Source organism: Tachyglossus aculeatus, chromosome 16 (genome assembly GCF_015852505.1).
Source record: "Tachyglossus aculeatus isolate mTacAcu1 chromosome 16, mTacAcu1.pri, whole genome shotgun sequence".
Classification (NCBI taxonomy): Eukaryota; Metazoa; Chordata; class Mammalia; order Monotremata; family Tachyglossidae; genus Tachyglossus; species Tachyglossus aculeatus.
The window spans coordinates 45,922,812-45,941,134 of record NC_052081.1 but is presented as its reverse complement, the minus strand read 5'-3'; the positions used below and the strand labels follow the sequence as shown (position 1 = coordinate 45,941,134).

General features: G+C 48.7%; 1 protein-coding gene across 1 annotated transcript; it reads right to left on the bottom strand.

The window, feature by feature from the left end:
* Positions 1 to 2,136: 2,136 nt before the first annotated feature.
* LOC119938278 (cyclic GMP-AMP synthase-like) lies at positions 2,137 to 18,168 on the bottom strand. The gene is made up of 8 exons (XM_038758054.1): positions 18,101 to 18,168; positions 17,532 to 17,790; positions 17,084 to 17,319; positions 15,256 to 15,484; positions 10,234 to 10,485; positions 7,276 to 7,372; positions 4,678 to 5,200; positions 2,137 to 2,254 (listed from the first exon to the last, which is right to left on the bottom strand). Exons 2-7 carry the CDS (start codon positions 17,773 to 17,775, stop codon positions 4,747 to 4,749), a joined length of 1,512 nt encoding a protein of 503 aa, XP_038613982.1. The 5' UTR covers positions 17,776 to 17,790; positions 18,101 to 18,168; the 3' UTR covers positions 2,137 to 2,254; positions 4,678 to 4,746.
* Between the last annotated feature and the right edge of the window lie 155 nt (positions 18,169 to 18,323).

Sequence of the window (18,323 nt, the reverse complement as noted above, 5' to 3'; positions counted from 1 at the left end):
ACTCATTCACTCACTCACATCATCATCATCATCAATCGTATTTATTGAGCGCTTACTATGTGCAGAGCACTGTACTAAGCGCTTGGGAAGTACAAATTGGCAACACATAGAGACAGTCCCTACCCAACAGTGGGCTCACAGTCTAAAAGGGGGAGACAGAGAACAAAACCAAACATACTAACAAAATAAAATAAATAGAATAGATATGTACAAATAAAATTAATAAATAGAGTAAAAAATATGTACAAACATATATACATATATACATCATATATACATATATAACATATATATCATCAATCGTATTTATTGAGCGCTTACTATGTGCAGAGCACTGTACTAAGCGCTTATATAATAACAATAATAATGGCATTTATTAAGCGCTTAACTATGTGCAAAGCACCGTTCTAAGCGCTGGGGAGGTGACAAGGTGATCAGGTTGTCCCCCGGGGGGCTCACAGTCTTCATCCCCATTTTACAGATGAGTTAACTGAGGCACAGAGAAGTTAAGTGACTTGACCAAAGTCACACAGCTGACAATTGGCGGAGCCGGGATTTGAACTCACGACCGCTGACTCCAAAGCCCGGGCTCTTTCCACTGAGCCACGGTATGGATACCGTGATTCACTCACTCATTCATTCTTCATTCATTCATTCTCCTTTCATTCATTCATTCATTCTTCTTTCATTCATTCATTCGCTCACTCACACTCATTCATTCACTCACTCATCCATCCACTCACTCATTCATTCATTCACTCATCCACCCACCCATTCATTCATTGGCCTTCCCAGACTGAGCCCCTTCCTTCCTCTCTCCCTCGTCCCCCTCTCCATCCCCTCATCTTACCTCCTTCCCTTCCCCACAGCACCTGTATAGATGTATATATGTTTGTACATATTTATTACTCTATTTATTTATTTATTTATTTTACTTGTACATAGCTATTCTATTTATTTTATTTTGTTAGTATGTTTGGTTTTGTTCTCTGTCTCCCCCTTTTAGACTGTGAGCCCGCTGTTGGGTAGGGACTGTCTCTTTATGTTGCCAATTTGTACTTCCCAAGCGCTTAGTACAGTGCTCTGCACATAGTAAGCGCTCAATAAATACGATTGATGATGATGATGATGATGATTCACTCATTCATTCGCTCACTCATTCATTCATTCACTCTCACACCCATCCATCCATTCACTCATTCATTCACTCATCCCCAGCGCTTAGAACAGTGCTTTGCACGTAGTAAGCACTTAATAAATGCCATCATTACTATTACATTATTATTATTCATTCATTCAATCATATTTATCGAGTGCTTACTGTGTGCAGAGCACTGCACTCTTCTAAGCGCTGGGGTAGATACAAGGTAATCAGGCTGTCCCACGAGGGCCTCACAGTTTTCATCCCCATTTTACAGATGAGGTCACTGAGGCACAGAGAATAATAATAATAATAATAATAATAATAATAATAATAATAATAATAATAACAGTCCCTACCCAACAAGGGGCTCACAGTCATTAAGCGCTTACTCTGTGCAAAGCGCTGTTCTAAGCACTGGGGAGGTTACAAGGTGATCAGGTTGTCCTACAGGGAGGCTCCCAGTCTTCATCCCCATTTTCCAGATGAGGGAACTGAGGCCCAGAGAAGTGAAGCGACTTGCCCAAAGTCACCCAGCCGACAATTGGAGAAGCAGCGTAGCTCAGTGAAAAGAGCCCGGGCTTTGGAGTCAGAGGTCATGAGTTCAAATCCCGGCTCTGCCAATTGTCAGCTGTGTGACTTTGGGCAAGTCACTTAACTTCTCTGTGCCTCAGTTACCTCATCTGTCAAATGGGGATGAAGACTGTGAGCCCCCTGAGGGACAACCTGATCACCTTGTAACCTGCCCCAGCGCTTAGAACAGTGCTTTGCACATAGTAAGCGCTTAATAAATGCCATTATTATTATTATTATTCTTATTATTAATTGGTGGAGCCGGGATTGGAGCCCACAACCGCTGACTCCAAAGCCTGGGCTCTTTCCACTGAGCCACACTGCTTCTCCATCTTTTTGTGGTGAAGAAGAACCTCTGAAAAAGGTTCCTCCGACACAACCATTTTTTTTTTTGCTGCCAAATCTCACAGATGGGCGGCAACTTTATCATTCTGTTTTATTTTTCTCGTTTCCAAAACGCAAATGGCAGCACGAGTCACGGTGAGGAAGGCCGAGGAAGCTGCCATGCGTCATCTGCGATCATCCGGGGGTGGCTTGGGTCTGTAGGGAAGACAACAAGTTCAAGTCTTTCTCCCTTCAAAGCACTACTGAGAGCTCACCTCCTCCAGGAGGCCTTCCCAGACTATATGTAGCAACTTGGACTTCCCAAGCGCTTAGTACAGTGCTCTGCACACAGTAAGTGCTCAATAACTACTATTGAATGAATGAATCCCCTCCTTCCCCTCCCCCCCGCCTTACCTCCTTCCCCTCCCCACAGCACCTGTATATATGTTTGTACAGATTTATTACTCTATTTTACTTGTACATATTTATTCTATTTATTTTATTTTGTCAATATTTTTTGTTTTGTTCTCTGTCTCCCCCTTCTAGACTGTGAGCCCACTGTTGGGTAGGGACTGTCTCTATGTGTTGCCGACTTGTACTTCCCAAGCGCTTAGTACAGTGCTCTGCACACAGTAAGCGCTCAATAAATACAATTGATTGATTGATTGATTGATTGGAACCTCCCCAGCGCTTAGAATGGTGCTTGGCACATAGTAAGTGCTTAATAAATGCCATTATTATTATTCACTTCTCTGTGCCTCGGTGACTGTCTCTATATGTTGCCAACTTGTACTTCCCAAGCGCTTAGTCCAGTGCTCTGCACACAGAAAGCGCTCAATAAATACAATTGATTGATTAAGACCATGAGCCCCACCGTGGGACAACCTGATCACCTTGGAACCTCCCCAGCGCTTAGAATGGTGCTTGGCACATAGTAAACACTTAATCAATGCCATCATTATTAGTAGTAGTAATGTGAGAAGCTGCGTGGCTCCGTGGAAAGAGCCCAGGCTTTGGAGTCAGAGGTCCAAGTAAGTGCTTAATAAATGTCATTATTATTATTATTATTAGCAGTAGTAGTAGTACTACTACTACTCCCTTCAAGGCCCTATTGAGAGCTCACCTCCTCCAGGAGGCCTTCCCAGACTGAGCCCTTTCCTTCCTCTCCCCCTCGTCCCCCTCTCCATCCTTCCCATCTTACCTCCTTCCCTTCCCCACAGCATCTGTATATATGTTTGTACATATTTATTACTCCATTTATTTTATTTGTGCATATCTATTCTATTTATTTTATTTTGTTAGTATGTTTGGTTTTGTTCTCTGTCTCCCCCTTTTAGACTGTGAGCCCACTGTTGGGTAGGGACCATCTCTAGATGTTGCCAACTTGTACTTCCCAAGCGCTTAGTACAGTGCTCTGCACACAGTAAGCGCTCAATAAATATGACTGAATGATTGATTGATTAAGACCATGAGCCCCCCATGGGACAACCTGATCACCTTGGAACCTCCCCAGCGCTTAGAATGGTGCTTGGCACAGAGTAAGCGCTTAATCAATGCCATCATTATTAGTAGTAGTAATGGGAGAAGCAGCGTGGCTCCACGGAAAGAGCCCGGGCTTTGGAGTCAGAGGTCCAAGTAAGTGCTTAATAAATGTCATTATTATTATTAGTAGTAGTAGTAGTACTACTACTACTACTCCCTTCAAGGCCCTACTGAGAGGGAGGAGAAGAAGAAGAAGAAGAAAGAAGAAGAAGAAGAAAGAAGAAGAAGAAGAAAGAAGAAGAAGAAGAAAGAAGAAGAAAAGAAAGAAGGAGGAGAAGAAGAAGAAGGAGGAGGAGGAGAAGAAGAAGAAGGAGGAGGAGGAGAAGAAGAGGAAGAAAGAAGAAGAAGAAGAAAAGAAAGAAGAAAGAAGAAGAAGAAGAAGAGAGGAGGAGGAGGAGAAGAAGAAGGAGAAGAAGGAGAAGAAGAAGGAGAAGAAGGAGAAGGAGAAGAAGAAGGAGAAGAAGAAGGAGAAGAAGAAGGAGAAGAAGAAGGAGAAGAAGAAGGAGAAGAAGAAGGAGAAGGAGGAGAAGGAGGAGGAGGAGGAGGAGGAGGAGAAGGAGGAGGAGAAGGGGGAGGAGGAGAAGGGGGAGGAGGAGAAGGAGGAGAAGGAGGAGGAGAAGGAGAAGAAGGAGAAGAAGGAGAAGAAGGAGAAGAGGAAGAAAGAAGAAAAGAAAGAAGAAAGAAGAAAAGAAAGAAGAAAGAATAAAAGAAAGAAGAAAAGAAAGAAGAAAGAAGAAAAGAAGAAGAAGAAAAGAAGAAGAAGAAAAGAAGAAGAAGAAAAGAAGAAGAAGAAAAGAAGAAGAAGAAAAGAAGAAGAAGAAAAGAAGAAGAAGAAGAAGAAGAAGAGGAAAAGAAGGAGAAAAGAAGAAAAGAAGAAGAAAATAAGAAGAAGAAGAAAAAAAAGAAGAAGAAGAAGAAGAAGAAAAGAAGAAGAAAAAAAGAAGAGGAAGAAGAAGAAGAAGAAGAAGAAGAAGAAGAAGAAGAAAGAAGAAGAAGAAGAAGAAGAAGAAGTAGTAGTAGTAGTAATAGTAATAAGCACTCAATAAATACGATTGAATGAATGCCCAGCCAGAGTGACCCCCGGCCGCAAAACCTACCCGCCTTGGGTCCGGGGCGTCAGGCGGATGGGTGGGTGGTCCCCAGGCTGGGGCTCGGGCCAAGGCGGCTCACAAGGACAAGAAGAAGGACGCGGCGGCGGAGGTGAGGACCAGGACGAGGAGGAGGCCGAAGAGGCCCCAGTCGGCCACGGGCTCGGGTCCGGGAGCCGCCTCCGTGGCCCCGGCCGGGACGGGCCGCAGGCCCCGCAACCCGGCCTCCCTCTGGGCCCGCAGGCGCTCCAGCAGGAAGCGCAGCTTGGCCGGGGGGAAGTTTTTGGGGGCGAAGAGGTTGCAGCGCGGGAGGAAGGCGTGAGGCAGGTTGGCCTGCTCCACCTGCCCGATGAAGTCTCCCAGGAGGCGGGCGAAGCAGGCGGCCGGGGCCAGGGGCGGCCCCGTGGCGGCCAGCCGCCAGCGGTGGAGAGCCAGGGTCTTGGCGTGGAAAGCGTCCAGCGGGGCCAGCTCCACCGGGTGGGCCTGCTTGAGGCTCTCCAGGAGGCTCCTCAGCAGCCAGAGGCAGTCCTTCCTGCGGCGGAGATGATAATAATCGATCAATCAATCAATCAATCGTGTTTATTCATTCATTCATTCAATCGTATTTATTGAGCGCTTACTGTGCACAGAGCACCGGACTAAGCGCTTGGGAAGTACAAGTTGGCAACATGTAGAGACAGTCCCGACCCAACAGTAGGCCCACAGTCTAGAAGGACTGTAATAATAATAATGATAATGGCATTTATGAAGCACTTACTATGTGCACTGTTCTAAACGCTGGGGAGGTTACAAGGTTGTCCCACGGGGGGGCTCGCAATCTTAATCCCCATTTTACAGATGAGGGAACTGAGGCCCAGAGAAGTCAAGTGACTTGCCCCAAGTCACCCAGCTGACAATGGGCGGAGCCGGGATTTGAACCCATGACCTCCGACTCCAAAGCCCGGGCTCTTTCCACTGAGCCACGCTGCTTCTCTAATAATAATAATGGCATTTATTAAGCGCTTACTATATGCCAAGCACTGTTCTGAGCGCTGGGGAGGTTACAAGGTGATCTGTTTGTCCCACGGGGCGCTCACAATCTTAATCCCCATTTTACAGATGAGGGAACTGAGGCCTGGAGAAGTGAAGTGACTTGCCCAAAGTCACACAGCTGACAGTTGGTGGAGCCAGGATTTGAACCCATGACCTCTGACTCCAAAGCCCGGGCTCTTTCCACCCTTTCAACACTACTACTAACACTACTACTACTAACTACTAACATGGATTGATGTGGGGGGCGGAGAGGAGGAGAAGCAGCGTGGCTCAGTGGAAAGAGCCCAGGCTTGGGAGTCAGAGGTCATGGGTTCGAATCCTGACTCCGCCACTTGTCGGCTGGGTGACTTTGGGCAAGTCATTTCACTTCTCTGGGCCTCAGTCACCTCACCTGGAAAATGGGGATGAAGACTGTGAGCCCCCCATGGGACAACCTGATCACCTTATATCCCCCCAGCGCTTAGAACAGTGCTTTGCACAGAGTAAGCACTTAAATGCCATTATTATTATTATTATTATTATTCTAGGTTGGGGCTGCCCAACTCTGAGGGTGAGAGTAATTTAGGGTCCCCTACTGAGTTGTGGGGGCTGAGGTGGGGAGGGGAGAACCAAGTGCCAGCCCAGCTCATGACAGTAATAATAATAATAATAATTATTATAATAGCATTTATTAAGCGCTTACTATGTGCAAAGCACTGTTCTAAGCGCTGGGGAGATTACAAGGTGATCAGGCTGTCCCACGGGGGCTCGCAGTCTTAGTCCCCATTTTACAGATGAGGTGACTGAGGCTCAGAGAAGTTAAGTGAATTGGTTACAAGGTGATCAGGTTGTCCCACGGGGGGCTCACAGTCTTAACCCCCATTTTCCAGATGAGGTCACCGAGGCCCAGAGAAGTGAAGTGAGTTGCCCAAAGTTACACAGCTGACAGTTGGCGGAGCCAGGATTTGAACCCCTGACCTCTGGCTCCAAAGCCCGGGCTCTTTCCACTGAGTCACGTTGCTTCTCATTCATTCATTCAGTATTCATTCATGAGTATTCATTCTCAGTATTCATTCATTCATTTACTGAGCACTTACTGTGTGCAAAGCGCTTAGTCCAGTGCTCTGCACACAATAAGCACTCAATAAATACGACAATGAATGAATGCAGAGCACTGTACTAAGCGCTTGGGAGAGGACAATATAATAAACAGACATATTCAAAGGTCATACTACAAAGGTAGCCCAGTGCTCTGCACACAGTAAGCGCTCAATAAATACGATTGATTGATGGATTGATATTCGATTGAATGAATATTCCCTGCCCCCAACGAGCTTGCAGTCTGAAGGCGGGGAGGCAGACATCAATGCAAATAAAGCGAAAGACGTATACATAAGCGCTGTGGGGAGAGCAGAGGGAGCAAGCTCATTCATTCATTCATTCAATCGTATTTATTGAGCGCTTACTGTGTGCAGGGCACTGGACTAAGCGCTTGGGAAGTCCAAGTTGGGGTGATGAGGAAAAATGGGGCTTAATCCGGGAAGGCTTCTTGGAGGAGAAGGGCCTTCGGTAAGGCTTCCCGGCTCCTCTACTTACTGGCAGCACGGGCTGGCAGCCTCACGGCCCGTCTGCGAGTGGTTGTGCCTCTTCAGAATTTCCTTTTCCAGGTAGAAGAAAGAAATCTGCCAGGTCTCTGAGTAATAAATAATAACGATGGCATTAAATGGTGTCATCCTCGACTCCGCTCTCTCATTCACCCCTCACATCCAAGCCGCCACCAAAACCTGCCGGTCTCAGCTCCGCAACATTGCCAAGATCCACCCTTTCCTCTCCATCCAAACCGCTACCCTGCTCGTTCAAACTCTCATCCTATCCTGTCTGGACTACTGCACCAGCCTTCTCTCTGATCTCCCATCTTCGTGTCTCTCTCCACTTCAATCCATACTTCATGCTGCTGCCCGGATTATCTTTGTCCAGAAACGCTCTGGGCAAATCACTCCCCTCCTCAAAAATCTCCAGTGGCTCCCAATCAATCTGCGCATCAGGCAGAAACTCCTCACCCTGGGCTTCCAGGCTGTCCATCCATCCCCTGGCCCCCTCCTACCTCACCTCCTTTCTCTCCTTCTCCAGCCCAGCCCGCACCCTCCGCTCCTCCGCCGCTAATCTCCTCACCGGGCCTCGTGCTCACCTGTCCCGCCATCGACCCCCGGCCCACGTCCTCTCCCTCTGCCCGTCCGCCAAGCTCGCTCTCTTCCTCCCTTCAAGGCCCTGCTGAGAGCTCACCTCCTCCAGGAGGCCTTCCCAGACTGAGCCCCTTCCTTCCTCTCCCCCTCGTCCCCCTCTCCATCCCCCCATCTTACCTCCTTCCCTTCCCCACAGCACCTGTATATATATATATATGTTTGTACATATTTATTACTCTATTTATTTATTTATTTTACTTGTACATATCTATCCTATTTATTTTATTTTGTTGGTATGTTTGGTTTTGTTCTCTGTCTCCCCCTTTTAGACTGTGAGCCCACTGTTGGGTAGGGACTGTCTCTATGTGTTGCCAATTTGTACTTCCCAAGCACTTAGTACAGTGCTCTGCACATAGTAAGCGCTCAATAAATACGATTGATGATGATGATTAAATACATTCATATATACATATATATTTGTTCTGATGACGTGCATCTAGCTTTACTTCTATTTGTTCTGACGACTTGACACCTGTCCACATGTTTTGTTTTGTTGTCCGTCTCCCTCTTCTAGACTGTGAGCCTGCTGTTGGGGAGGGACCGTCTCTAGATGTTGCCGGCTTGGACTTCCCAAGCGCTTAGTCCAGTGCTCTGCACACAGTAAGCGCTTACGTATTTACTATTCTATTTATTTTATTTTGTTAATATGTTTTGTTTTGTTCTGTCTCCCCCTTCTCGACTGGGAGCCCGCTGTTGGGTAGGGACCGTCTCTAGATATTGCCGACTTGGACTTCCCAAGCGCTTAGTCCAGTGCTCTGCACACAGTAAGCGCTTACATATTTACCATTCTATTTATTTTATTTTGTTAATATGTTTTGTTTTGTCTGTCGTCTCCCCCTTCTAGACTGGGAGCCCGCTGTTGGGGAGGGACCGTCTCTAGATGTTGCTGACTTGGACTTCCCAAGCGCTTAGTCCAGTGCTCTGCACGCAGTAAGCGCTTACGTATTTACTATTCTATTTCTTTTATTTTGTTAATATGTTTGGTTTGGTTGTCTGTCTCCCCCTTCTATGCTGTGAGCCCACTGTTGGGTAGGGACCGTCTCTAGATGTTGCCGACTTGTACTTCCCAAGCGCTTAGTCCAGTGCTCTGCACGCGGTAAGCGCTCAGTAAATATGATTGAATGAATGAGTGATTAGGGATGCCTCGGTTTCCCTTCAGCCGCTGCTGGGTCTCAGGCCCTCCCTGGACAATCAATCAATCGTATTTATTGAGTGCTCACTGTGTGCAGAGCACTGTACTAAGCACTTGGGAATCAATCAATCAATCAATTGTATTTATTGAGCGCTTACTGTGTGCAGAGTACCGTACTAAGCACTTGGGAATCAATCAATCGTATTTATTGAGCGCTTACTGTGTGCAGAGCACTGTACTAAGCATTTGGGAATCAATCAATCGTATTTGAGCGCTTACTGTGTGCAGAGCACTGTACTAAGCACTTGGGAATCAATCAATCAATCGTATTTATTGAGCGCTTACTGTGTGCAGAGCACTGTACTAAGCACTTGGGAATCAATCAATCAATTGTATTTATTGAGCACTTACTGTGTGCAGAGCACTGTACTAAGCACTTGGGAATCAATCAATCAATCAATCGTATTTATTGAGTGCTTACTGTGTGCAGAGCACTGTACTAAGCACTTGGGAATCAATCAATCATACTTATTGAGCGCTTACTGTGCGCAGAGCACTGTACTAAGCGCTTGGGAAGTACAAGTTGGCAACATATAGAGACAGTCCCTACCCAACAGTGGGCTCACAGTCTAGAAGGGGAAGACAGAGAACAAGACCAAACATATTAACAAAATAAAATAAATAGAATAGATATGTACAAGTAAAATAAATAAATGGAGTAATAAATATGTACAAACATATATACAGGTGCTGTGGGGAAGGGAAGGAGGTAAGATGTGGGGGATGGCGAGGGGGACGAGGGGGAGAGGAAGGAGAAGCAGCGTGGCTCAGTGGAAAAGAGCCCGGACTTTGGAGTCAGAGGTCATGGGTTCAAATCCCGGCTCCACCAATTGCCAGCTGTGTGACTTTGGGCAAGTCACTTCACTTCTCTGGGCCTCAGTTCCCTCATCTGTCAAATGGGGATGAAGACTGTGAGCCCCCCATAGGACAACCTGATCACCTTGTAACCTCCCCAGCGCTTAGAACAGTGCTTTGCACATAGTAAGCGCTTAATAAATGTTAATTAAAAAAAAAAGGAGGGGGCTCAGTCCGGGAAGGCCTCCTGGAGGAGGTGAGCTCTCAGTAGGGCCTTGAAGGGAGGAAGAGAGCTAAGGGGTGTAAAAAAAAATGAGATTTTACCTTTGTTTTCCCGTCCGGGGGCCTGCTTTGCCACCAGGTAGGGAGTCTTGTTTAGGCGGGGCCAGGGTTCCCCCATCCACTCCTCCAGGGCCGGCCATCCCGGCCTTCCCGCTCCGCATCCCGACACGTCCAGGGCCGGGATGAGGCGGAGGGAAAACACCTGGGCCGGGCGCTGGTCCAGCAGGCCCAGGGTCAGCGCCGGGCAGTTGGGCTTCTTCCTGTCCAGCCTCAGTTGCCAGCCGGGGAGCGGGGCTGTGGGAGAAGCGGCGGGGCGGCTGAGTGGCCAGAGCACGGGCCTGCCACTCAGAAGGACCTGGGTTCTAATCCCGGCTCCTCCCCGTGTCTGCCGGGTGACCTTGGGCAAGTCACGTCACTGGGCCTCAGTTACCTCATCTGGAAAATGGGGATTAATAATCAATCAATCATATTTATTCATTCAATTGTATTTATTGAGCGCTTACTGTGTGCAGAGCACTGGACTAAGCGCTTGGGAAGTCCAAGTTGGCAACATATAGAGACGGTCCCTACCCAACAGCGGGCTCACAGTTTAGAAGGAGGAGACAGACAACAAAACAGATTAACAAAATAAAATAAATAGAATATGTACAAGTAAAATAAATAAATAGAGTAATAAATACGTACAAACATATATACATATATACAGGTGCTGTGGGGAAGGGAAGGAGCGCTTACTGTGTGCAGAGCACTGTACTAAGCACTTGGGAAGTCCAAGTTGGCAACATCTAGAGACGGTCCTTACCCAACAGTGGGCTCACAGTCTAGAAGGGGGAGACAGAGAACAAAACCAAACATATTAACAAAATAAAATATATAGAATAGATATGTACAAGTAAAATAAATACAGTGATAAATATGTACAAACATATATACATAATAATAATGATGGCATTTATTAAGCGCTTACTCTGTGCAAAGCACTGTTCTAAGCGCTGGGGAGATTACAAGGTAATCAGGTGGTCCCACGGGGGGCTCGCAGTCAACCCCCGTTTTACAAATGAGGTAACTGAGGTGCGGAGAAGTGACTTGCCCCAAGTTACACAGCTGATGAGTGGCGGAGCCAGGATTTGAACCCATGGCCACTGACTCCAAAGTCCGGGCTCTTTCCACTGAGCCGCGATGCTTAAGAGCGCGAGCCCCGTGTGGGACAGGGACGGTGTCCGACCTGATTACCTTGCTTCTCCCCCAGGGCTTAGAAAAGTGGTTGGCACATAGTAAGCGCTTAACGAGTAGCATAATTATTACTATTTATTAGATGGGACGGGAATGGAGGAAGGCGGAGGCTCGCCTCCACAAGGTCGTCGCCATCACGTCAACTTCACTGAGGAGCCCTGTAGGCCTATCCGATCAGCTCATCATCATCATCATCATCAATCGTATTTATTGAGCGCTTACTGTGTGCAGAGCACTGTACTAAGCGCTTGGGAAGTACAAATTGGCAATATATAGAGACAGTCCCTACCCAACAGTGGGCTCACAGTCTAAAAACTCTTGCCTATCTGAGAAGCAGCGTGGCTCAGTGGAAAGAGCCCGGGCTTGGGAGTCAGAGGTCATGGGTTCGAATCCCCCCTCTGCCCCTTGTCAGCTGGGTGACTTTGGGCAAGTCACTTCACTTCTCTGGGCCTCAGTTCCCTCATCTGGAAAATGGGGATTAAAACTGTGAGCCCCCTGGGGGACAACATGATCACCTTGGAACCTCCCCAGCGCTTAGAACAGTGCTTTGCACATAGTAAGCGCTTAATTCATTCATTCAGTCATAGTTATTGAATGAATAAACACAGCCCGCTGTTGGGTAGGGACCATCTCTATATGTTGCCAACTTGTACTTCCCAAGCGCTTAGTACAGTGCTCTGCACACAGTAAGCACTCAATACGATTGAATGAATGAATGAATATTCCAATCAGTGCTGCTTATTGAGCGCTTATTGAGGGCACAGCATGAACAGAGCGCTTGGGAGAGTACAACTTGGCAGGCACAATTCTTGCCCATTATGAGCTTACAGTCTAGAGAAGAATTTATAGACTGTAGGCTCGTTGTGGGCAGGAAATAATAATAATGATAATGATGGCATTTATCTTCCACTGCACCACACTGAAATTCTTTTTTATTTGTGCATATTTATTCTATTTATTTTATTTTGTTAATATGTTTTGTTTTGATCCCTGTCTCCCCCATCTAGACTGTGAGCCCACTGTTGGGCAGGGACCGTCTCTATATGTTGCCTACTTGGACTTCCCAAGTGCTTAGTACAGTGCTCTGCACACAGTAAGCGCTTAATAAATATGATTGAATGAATGAATGAATATTCCAATCAGTGCTGCTTATTGAGCGCTTATTGAGGGCACAGCATGAACAGAGCACTTGGGAGAGTACAATACAACTTGGCAGGCACAATTCTTGCCCATTATGAGCTTACAGTCTAGAGAAGAATTTATAGACTGTAAGCTCATTGTGGGCAGGAAAATAATAATAATAATCATGGCATTTATTAAGCACTTACTATGTGCAAAGCACTGTACTAAGCGCTGGGGAGGTTACAAAGTGATCAGGTTGTCCCATGGTGGGGGGCTCACAGTCTTAATCCCCATTTTCCAGATGCGGTAACTGAGGCCCAGAGAAGTGAAATGACTTGCCCAAAGTCACACAGCTGACAATTGGTAGAGCCGGGATTTGAACCCATGACCTCTGATTCCAAAGCCCGGGCTCCTTCCACTGTGCCACGCTGAAATTTTATTTTATTTGTGCATATTCTATTTATTTTATTTTGTGAATATGTTTTGTTTTGTTGTCTGTCTCCTCCTTCTAGACTGTGAACCCACTGTTGGGTAGGGACCATCTCTATATGTTGCCAACTTGGACTTCCCAAGCGCTTAGTACAGTGCTCTGCACACAGTAAGCGCTCAATAAATACGATTGAATGAGTGAATGAAAAGTGTCTGTTATATTGCACTCTCCCAAACGCTTAGTACAGTGCACGTTCAATAAGTATGATTGATTGGCAGCCGTTTACCTGAGACAATTAAGTTTATTGAGTGCTTACTGTGGGTTGTACTAAGCGCTTAGGAGAGAAGCAACGTGGCTTAGTGGAAACAGCCCGGGCTTGGGAGTCAGAGGATGTGGGTTCCAATCCCGGCTCTGCCATTTATCGGCTGTGTGACCTTGGGCAAGCCACTTAACTTCTCTGTGTCTCAGTGACCTCATCTGTAAAATGGGGATTGAGACTGTGAGCCCCACGTAGGACAACCTGATTACCTTGTATCTATCCCAGTGTGTAATACAGTGCTTGGCACATAGTAAGTGCTTACGTATTTACTATTCTATTTATTTGATTTTGTTAATATGTTTTGTTTTGTTGTCTGTCTCCCCCTTCTAGACTGTGAGCCCGCTGTTGGGTAGGGACCGTCTCTAGATGTTGCCAACTTGTACCTCCCAAGCACTTAGTACAGCGCTCTGTACACAGTAAGTGCTCAATAAATGCAATTGAATGAATGAATAAATGAAAAAATACCACCATCATTATTATTACAACACAACAACACAGTCCCTGCCCATCACGAACTTACAGTCTGGACGGCGAGACAGACATCTATTTTATTTTGTTAATATGTTTTGTTCTGTTGTCTGTCTCCCCCTTTTAGACTGTGAGCCCGCTGTTGGGTAGGGACTGTCTCTAGATGTTGCCAACTTGGACTTCCCAAGCGCTTAGTCCAGTGCTCTGCACACAGTAAGCGCTCAATAAATATGATTGAATGAATGAAAAAATAATACCATCATTATTATTACAACACAACAGACACAGTCCCTGCCCAACACGAACTTACAGTCTGGATGGAGAGACAGTCATCTCTTTATTTTATTTTGTTAATATGTTTTGTTTTGTTGTCTGTCTCCCCCTTCTAGACTGTGAGCCCGCTGTTGGGTAGGAACCGTCTCTATATGTTGCCAACTTGTACTTCCCAAGCGCTTAGTCCAGTGCTCTGCACACAGTAAGCACTCAATAAATACGATTGAATGAATGGAGAGAGCTGGGGTTTGAACCCATGACCTCTGACTCCCAAGCCCGAGCTCTTTCCACTGAGCCACGCTGCTTCTCTAAGAAATTTTCTTCTCTAAGAAAAGTGAGAAATTTGGCATTAGAAGAGTGAAGTATGTGAGCTGGATCATAATAATTATGGGATTTGTTAAGCACTTACTATGGGCCAAGCACTGTGGTAGATAAAAGGTAATCAGGTTGTCCCACGGGGGGCTCGCCGTCTTAATTCCCATTTTACAGATGAGGTCACTGAGGCACAGAGAAGTTAAGTGACTTGTCCAAGGTCAAACAGAAGACAGGTGGCAGAGCCAGGATTAGAACCCACATCCTCAGACTCCCAAGCCCGGGCTCTTTCCACTGAGCCACGCTGCTTCTCTTGTATTGTAGTAGGAGAGTAGCGAGGTGAGGCAGGACTGCTCTGAAGCCAACGGTGAGGAGTTTCTGTTTGATGCTCAATAAATACGACTGAATGTCGTCGTTTAGACTGTGAGCCCACTGTTGGGTAGGGATTGTCTCTATATGTTGCCAACTTGGACTTCCCAAGCGCTTAGTACAGTGCTCTGCACACAGTAAGTGCTCAATAAATACGATTGATGATGATGATGACTGTATATGTTGCCAACTTGTACTTCCCAAGCGCTTAGTACAGTGCTCTGCACACAGTAAGCGCTCAATACGATTGATGATGTTGATGACTGTATATGTTGCCAACTTGTACTTCCCAAGCGCTTAGTCCAGTGCTCTGCACACAGTAAGCGCTCAATAAATACGATTGATCGATTGAATGTGGAGGAGGTGGATGGGTGACCACTGGAGGTTCTTGAGGGGTGAGGAGACTTGGACATTTTTTTTTCCAAAATGAGAGCGTGGGCATTGAGGGACAGCTCGTTTGCCCAACGACTGAGGGTCTGGAGGCGTCCCCCCCATCCCTCACCCCCGACCTCCCAGGGAGACGATCCTCCCGACGCACCGGTGTAGGAGTGGAGGTAGAGCTTGAGGAGGGCGCGCAGCTCCTGGACGAGTCTCCCCGGGGACACGGTCGCCTCGTCGTCCAGCAGGAAGGCCGAGGGGAACGAACGCGAAGGCCGGTCCAGGGCCACGCGGTAGTAGAGGCCCCCGAAGCCGTCCACCTCGCCGCAGCTCGCCTCCGCCGGCAGCGGGACGGCCAGGAGAAGGCTGAACTCGTTGGGGCGGAAGACCTGGGGAGGTGGGGGAGACCCCCCTTGTCAGTCACGGCAACCGTGGACGGGGGTCTGGGGGAGGAAGGGAAGGCTCACGCCGGTGGGATGGGAAGCGGCGAGTGTTGGGACAGTCATTCACTCATCCACTCCTATTTGAGCGCTTACTAATAATAATGGCATTTATTAAGCGCTTACTATGTGCCAAGCACTGTTCTAAGCGCTGGGGAGGTTACAAGGCGAACGGGTTGTCCCACGGGGGGCTCACAGTCTTCATCCCCATTTTACAGATGAGGGAACTGAGGCCCATAGAAGTGACGTGACTTGCCCCCAGTCACACAGCTGACAATTGGTGGAGCCGGGATTTGAACCCACGCTCTCTGACTTCAAATAATAATAATAATGATTACAATGGTACTTTTTAAGCGCTTACTATGTGCAAAGCACTGTTCTAAGCGCTAGGGGGATACAAGGGGATCAGGTTGGCCCATGTGGGGCTCACAGTCTTCATCCCCATTTTACAGATGAGGGAACTGAGGCCCAGAGAAGCGAAGTGACTTGCCCAAAGTCACACAGCTGACAATTGGTGGAGCCGGGATTTGAACCCACGCCCTCTGACTCCAAATAATAATAATAATGATGATAATGGTATTTTTTAAGTGCTTACTATGTGCAAAGCACTGTTCTAAGTGCTGGGGGGATACAAGGGAATCAGGTTGGCCCACGTGGGGCTCACAGTCTTCATCCCCATTTTACAGATAAGGGAACTGAGGCCCAGAGAAGTGAAGTGACTTGCCCCAAGTCACACAGTTGACAATTGGCGGAGCTGGGATTTGAACCCATGTCCTCTGACTCCAAATAATAATAATAATAATAATGATGATGGTATTTTTTAAGTGCTTACTATGTGCAAAGCACTGTTCTAAGCACTGGCAGGATACAAGGCGATCAGGTTGGCCCACGTGGGGCTCATAGTCTTCATCCCCATTTTACAGATGAGGTAACTGAGGGCCAGAGAAGTGAAGTGACTTGCCCTAACACAGCTGACAAGTGGCGGACCCGGAATTTGAACCCATGCCCTCTGACTCCAAAGCCCGGGCTCTTTCCACTGAGCCACGCTGCTTCTCTTCTATACTCCCCCCACCTCCTCCGCATTAGAGTGTAAGCTCCCTCTGCATCGGGAATGGGTCAGTTCTTCATTCTCTTTCCCTGGGGAGACTAGTGCAGTGCACCACATCCAGCGGGCACTCCATAAATACTCCCGGTAGAAGGTGGATGAGCCCCAGGAGGGGCCGAGGTGGCGTGTGAGGAGGGCAGGGAAAGCTTGGCAATACCGAGGGAATGGCTGGTCAATCAATCAATCATTTATTGAGCGCTTACTGTGTGCAGAGCACTGTACTAAGCGCTTGGGAAGTACAAGTTGGCAACATATAGAGACGGTCCCTACCCAACAATGGGCTCACAGTCGACTTCTTTTCCCGCTGTTTGCGGGGAGGGAGGGAGGTGTGGGATACTCTAGGCCTGAGGTGACAGTTTGGATAAAGTCTTCGCTCTATCCTTGGTCTGGGCCGGCGGGGACGTCCCCCCGCCCACCCGGGGCAGCCCCCCAACTCCACTCACCCTCTCCAACTCCTGGGCGCTGGCGGCCCAGGGCTCCCGCAGGCCGTGGAAGCTGGCCCGCGTCGGACAGGACCTCAGGAAGCTGACCAGATGGCGTACGAGGCCGAGGACCAATTCTCCGGGGTCCGGGGGGTCCCGGCCGGTCCAGGAGCTGACCGCCTCACCCGCCTCGGCCGGGTGGGGGGCTGCCCGCCGCCCACCTCCCCTCAGCCGCCAGAAGACTTGGCGCAGGAGGCCTCGGGGGGAAACAGGAGGGATGGAGACCCTCCCAGGCTGTTGGCTGACAGGAGGCCCCCCCACCCCTATGGTGCCAGTCCTGAGGAAGACCCCCCAAGCAATGACTGCCTGTGGAGCAGAGTGAAGAATCCCGTCCCTTCCCAGTGCCCCCCATTGCTCCTCCTCCCAACCCTGGGCAACCACTTTGGGGCTGGCTGGCTAGTGGACGTACCTGCCCTGCTGCAGCTGTCTGCTGGTGGACCACCAGTGCCCAGGGCACAGCCCGGACCCTGGGGCGCAGCGGGGATATGGGGTCCAGGGGCCCGGGCTCCGCTCCCACCGGAGGTCAAGATGCCGCCTTCTTCCTTCGACGGGGGGCCGCGGATGCCCATCCTATTCTGGGACTTCCTGCCCCGTCGGCCGCGCCCTGGGCACTCCTGGGCGCCGTTCCCCAGAGCGGGGCCGTCTCCCAGCATCGGGAAGCGCCCTGCCTGATGGAGCCCAGAGAGGGGTAGGGGGGTGGAAGGGTGGTGGGACCCCCCGATGGCTCCCAGCTGAGCCTGGGTGAGCGGGGAAGAGCAGCAGGCTCAAGTACCACCCTAGGCTTGTGGGACTAGAGGGGCACCCCCTGTGTCCCCCACCAAGCTGGCCGTTCTCCCGTCCCAACCACAAATAGGGGCCAAGGTAAGTGGGCCTTGTTACCCATCCTTCGCAGGTTCCTGGAGGGCTTGGAGCTGGGCTTCAGGGAAGGGGAGATGTCAGGGCCCAATCCCTCCTTTGGCCAGGGCCGGAGGGGCTCACCTTGGGCAGGAAGTCTTCACCGGCAGACCCGCTTGTGCCCAAGAGCGGACCCCTCCCAACCAACCGCCAGTGCAGAACCTTGGCCACCAACGCCTACCCGCGGGTTCCGATCACCGACCGGTCCACGCCTGCCCTAAAACCGATCCCCATCCCCCCCGGACACAGGCCAGACGGCAGGGCAGGTGACCAGAGGGCTGCAGATTTATTCACATTTATACAGTTG

What these genes read in the sequence shown, in the direction of transcription:
- LOC119938278 (XM_038758054.1), bottom strand. Translation starts at nt 17,775, where the DNA reads ATGCTGGGAGACGGCCCCGCTCTGGGGAACGGCGCCCAGGAGTGCCCA. An exon ending in GCGCCCAGGAGTTGGAGAGG is followed by an intron (nt 15,485 to 17,083) that starts GTGAGTGGAGTT and finishes CCACCTCCCCAG; the next exon opens with GTCTTCCGCCCCAACGAGTT. An exon ending in CCCCGGACGGGAAAACAAAG is followed by an intron (nt 7,373 to 10,233) that starts GTAAAATCTCAT and finishes TTTATTACTCAG; the next exon opens with AGACCTGGCAGATTTCTTTC.